The 4,961-nt window shown below is 34.9% G+C and overlaps 1 protein-coding gene across 3 annotated transcripts in view; it reads right to left on the reverse strand.

Annotated features, from left to right (window-relative positions):
- The window catches only part of LOC107748491 (poly [ADP-ribose] polymerase 12-like), a 12,305-nt gene extending 8,340 nt beyond the window's left edge, over positions 1–3,965 (reverse strand). For 2 of the 3 annotated variants that reach the window (XM_016563284.1, XM_016563282.1), the window contains exons 1-3: positions 1,513–1,585; positions 671–792; positions 345–528 (exon numbers count right to left, since the gene is read on the reverse strand). In XM_016563284.1, coding sequence (XP_016418770.1) covers positions 345–528; positions 671–792; positions 1,513–1,546 — 340 coding nt within the window. In that variant the 5' untranslated portion in view covers positions 1,547–1,585. Of the gene's footprint in view, positions 1–344; positions 529–670; positions 793–1,512; positions 1,586–3,724 lie in introns of those variants that run through there. The other variant, XM_016563283.1, reaches the window with a different exon arrangement.
- Positions 3,966–4,961: the final 996 nt, after the last annotated feature.

The raw sequence follows: 4,961 nt of genomic DNA on the forward strand, positions 1-4,961 counted from the left end.
CACATCATTATATTACCCAGTCAATCACATCATTATATTATATTATATTATATTCGCCATTTAAAGATTTCAGAAAACAGGTTTTAGGATAACATGGATTCTGTTCTTAGGACCAGTGTGTTGTAAAGCTAAGAAAAACAAAATTTGCTTTTAAATACTTCAATTAATTACATGTGGGTGTGATTACTAGATATATCAATTATATTACATATGGAAATGTTTTTACTTTAGTTTAAGTATGTTTTGTGTAAGATACTTTTTATTGAGTATTGTTGATACAGTACATTTTTAACCGCTGTATATAAAATTGATCAGTATACTTTTACACCCCTATACACGCATACCTGCAGATGAGGGTCTGCTTCTTCTTCCGCCTTGTCTTGACGACGAACTCTGAACGTTGTGGTTGAGACGACACCCGGCACCAAACTTGCACGAATCCTTCAGGAAGTCATTGCATATGTGCTCATTCCTACACTTGTCTCCATAACGGCAGTGACCACGATTGTAATTCATACAGACATTCCGCTTGAACACAAAGCATCATAATTGATTCAGATTTATTCATCGATGAAGCTGCAGCTGCATTCGCATTCAATAATATGGTTCTTACTAATCATCTCTTTTTACTAGTTTACTGCTTTCCTTTGAAATGTCTTAAGAGATGTACCTTGCTAGATGTTTGTGCATCTTCTTCACTTTCAGAGCCAGAATCTCTGGCTGCCTCAGAATCTGTGTCACTGTCATTGAATTCTGCGCAGCTTTCACTAGACTGTTGGTTGCTGCCTTCATCTAGGAAGAAAGAAGTCCTCTTTATTATTATAAGAACACTTTTAATCAATATACAATTTAGAGAACATGAATTTAGAGGGCTTGACAATAATATTATATATATTAAAAAAAAATCAATAGTTATTTACTGGACAGCTCACATCACTGGTCTCCCCACTTGACACTCAACAGTGTTACTGAGAATGTGACATTGCTTAAATATGTATGGACTTTTTAAATATTATAGCCTATATTAGTTCAAGTCGACTATTATGTCATATTTGTGTGCATAACAGCAGTAGCCAGTTGCAACAAAGCCCTTAAAGTTGGTAAAACCCTCAAATAATACCTATACAGTTTTAACTAAGGGTGGAGAAACTTGACTGATCAACTTTAAAGAAGTTTGTTACAAGTGGGCGTTGGTTCCCATTATGTTTTTACAGTACAGACTTTGACTTTCCAAAAGTAAATATAGGCCTACCCCTGAGAAATTTCCACTAGAGTAAAACGTTTGACAAGCGGCCTCTACTAGTTTTAGAAAAATAATATTTCGAAATGAGAATGACACAAAAATGAGAAAGTGTTAACCGAAACCCCAGAAAAGCTGTAAGATCACCGCAATACTTGAGACTGAAAGACGGCTGAAAAGACTACCTTCTCTTGGCTAAGTAGGCAGACAACTTACATTATGTGTTTTATTTTGTTTAGTTGATATCGGGAAATAGCCTGTATGAAACTCACCCGAATCCTCTTGATAGTTCGAAGCCATATTCATAAGTGAAACACGACCTATATGCTTTCGGTTTTATTTTCTCGTAAACATAACTGCTTATGCTCGTGTGTGCAGGCGATGTAGCAACGTTTTTTTTGGACGAATTAGTATATTATTCATAAGGAATTTAGTCCACAATCATTTTGACTAAAAAAAACCAAACAAAACTCCGTAATACAGTAGTATAAATAATGAATTTATTTCAAGTAGCCTAGTCATTTAAGCACTGGCGCCATCAGTGGGCAGAACCCGTAAATGCAAGCGCATTTCAAAATTTGGTCATTAGTCTACTTTTTTTTTTTTTTTGGTCTCACAAGCAAATATCTGAAATAAATTGGAATGTAAGGGATACAATTATGTCATTATTTTTAAAAAAAATGTTTAATAACAATCTCAAAGCATATAGGCCTACTGTAGCCTACGTCTATGTTGTAATGACAGTTTAATTGAAAGTAGCCTATCACAGCGCAGTTTTTGTTTTTTTTAATTAAAGGTCCATGAGAGGCGGTGATGATGGGTATTAGCCTACTTATAAATTGTAGTCTGTTACTGATTCAAAATTACATGACAAAACTTACTAGTTACATTAAACATTTTAGTTAATATAATCGGACTACATTTTGATTACTTGTCCACCTAACTTATTTATCAGATTGATTTAAATAGGATAATCTTGTGCTATTTTGATACAAAAATACAAAGAGAAAGAACATATATTCCATTCGTTGTTGTTAACAACATGAAGTGCATTACATCAAGGTTTCCCAAACTGGGTTCCTGAAGGAACTGCAGGGGTTTCATCAGTTTAATGAAAAGCTAATAAATAATCAAATCATATAATCATAAAAATGTAAAAGTATGTAAATCATTTTACAAAACAATCAAAATAAAACACTTAGGCCTATTAAAAAAAAGAAGAAAAAAGGTAAACTGCGAGACTGGGTTGGAACATGCCAATGTATTACTTAGCCTAATTATAAACATATTAGCCTACCTTAACATTTCGAGCTACTTCAAGTAAATATATTAGGTGAAAGTTCAAAAAATGTTCGGGAATCCCTGCAAGCTATAGCCTACATGTAGCTTACATAAGAAATAATGTGAATTTGTACATTTTAATGTGTTATAAAGACAAGCCTTAAGACACATGGTTAAATAACCTATCGAGTGATATTTCAAAAAAAAAAAAAAAGTGTTCATAGTTGATGCAATGTTAAAAATTCAAATGATTTTTGTAAATCACAATCCTTGATCAGACCGACAGAACAGCTGATTCGGTGGTTCCCTAGCAACATAAAAAAAAACGCTGCACACTGCTCTTTTATAAATTAAAACAAGTAAACCAAAAAAAAAAAAAATAAAATCTGCGGTGCGCCTCGCGTTTTCAAACATGAAAACTCGATTCGTCTGATCGGGGCCTAACAGAGACTGCGATTACGTGAATTAAGTTACTTCTGTTTAATGTTTAATTTTTACTTCTAATGTCTGTTAAACGAGTTTAAATATAGGTAATATGTAGGCCTATGACCTACGTATTAAAAACAATATAAAATATGCTATGCTGTAAATGATATAAAGTAAAATCGCAAACCAGTGGTTGTAGCCTATTTTTACAAAAGTTTAGAGGATTTAAGTTAATCTGTAAACATTAATTCATGTAGCCTACGCATGAAGTAAAAAATAAGTTATAGTAAAAATGAATCAACCCATTATGCTGGATTAGCTAAATAAACAACCCATCGGGTAAAAATTAGGCCTACCCAAAATGTGTTGTCCTTTATTTACCCAGGGTTAAAAAAATAACTGAAATTGGGTAGTTTTTGATCCAGTAGGCCCATTTTTTTTTTTGTTTGTTTTATAATTTTGTGGAGCATAATTTCTGAGATGCTGTTACGGCCCATAACCATTTTAAGGCTCGTTAATTCAAACACTTAAATAAAGGACACAGGCCGAACATATTAAAAAGAATCGCAACACCTGATGTGAATTTCAAGACGCCTCTATTTAATTAGTTTACAAAGTTCAACTCACACATCCAGAAAATAATGTGCAACAATTCACAAAAAATATTTATGAACATAATCTAATACATAATACCAAAGAAAAAACAATCAGCTCACGGGTAGGAAAGCTAGGGAAACAGACTCCTGACTACCCCTGTTCTCAGAGTAGAGTTCTTACCTGACTCCCGAAATAAAAATAAGAACTGGTGAGTCTTCCGGACCCCTGCTTCCCTCGCTCAGTTCTTACTAAATAAACAAAACGTGAACTAATAAATAAATACACTACCCGCTACTGATAAGTAAGAAAGTAGGCTATATCACATATCTAAACACAAATTTACAAGTTAAACCTAAGCATAAAGAAAAACAAAAATATAGCCTCAAAGAGGCGATGAGAGAGAGCCTTGCAAGAACAATGGGAAGCGGAGCAACAGAGAGACCGCCATTGTCGCCTCGCAGCCTAGTTATCCGGAATCCTTGATGACGTCACGCGATTTACGGAATGGGAAACCCCCACAACGCCACCTATGGGCTTAGAATACAAGTGTCACACAGATACACGTAACAGATGCATAGTTTAGCCTAGCTTTGGCGTATCTTGTTTGGAAAATAGTTTCATTAGCGGAGCAAAATTAGACAAAGTAACTGGGAAAATGTTTAATAAATAATCATTAATACGACCATCATTGGAATGTAAATAATAACAACATTACTCCACGTACTTCTTCAACCGACCACTAGATGACAGCAGTAGTAACAGTAAAACTCCCCTGCAGTCGTTCATCGTGCCTTCAGCTTTCAAGTGCCACAACTCCTCCTCATTCAAATAACAGGCATACATTTGAAATGCAAACCATGTTGCTTGTCTCACATCTCACTGATTTTACTGGAAGATGTTTTGAATCGAACTGGTGGTGATCGTGGAAAGGAGGCGTGGGCTTACCTGACAGGAACAGCTGCCTGGAACACATGTTTTACACTTTGTTGACACGTTAGCATTTGAAATCCAAGTTTCCATGTGTATAATGTAAATCTAATGTAATGTAATGTAAAATCTGTGTTCAGAAGCAAAACCAGTTTTCTGTTCTGTTTTCCATCTCAGGACATGCTGTCAGTTTATAAAAGCACTGAACACATATGAAGACAAAATTAAAAGCAATATTTAACCAGTTATGGTAGTGATACATCCAGATCATTTTTATGGTCAGTAAACAGTCTTCTACAACCAAGTCGATCTGCAGCAATCTCTCTCTCTTTACCGCGGGAGAACCAAATTAGTGACATACACAACACAAGGGTACATCTCAGTTGATTCTCAATTTATTATTGTACAAACAGAGGCTCATATACATCCTTGAGAACTGGTATGAAGTGGTTTAATCGAGGAACAGACAGTTTTTCCCCCCCCCATTAGT

The sequence above is a fragment of the Sinocyclocheilus rhinocerous genome, unplaced genomic scaffold (genome assembly GCF_001515625.1).
Source record: "Sinocyclocheilus rhinocerous isolate Xijiao unplaced genomic scaffold, SAMN03320098_v1.1 scaffold78, whole genome shotgun sequence".
Lineage (NCBI taxonomy): Eukaryota > Metazoa > Chordata > Actinopteri > Cypriniformes > Cyprinidae > Sinocyclocheilus > Sinocyclocheilus rhinocerous.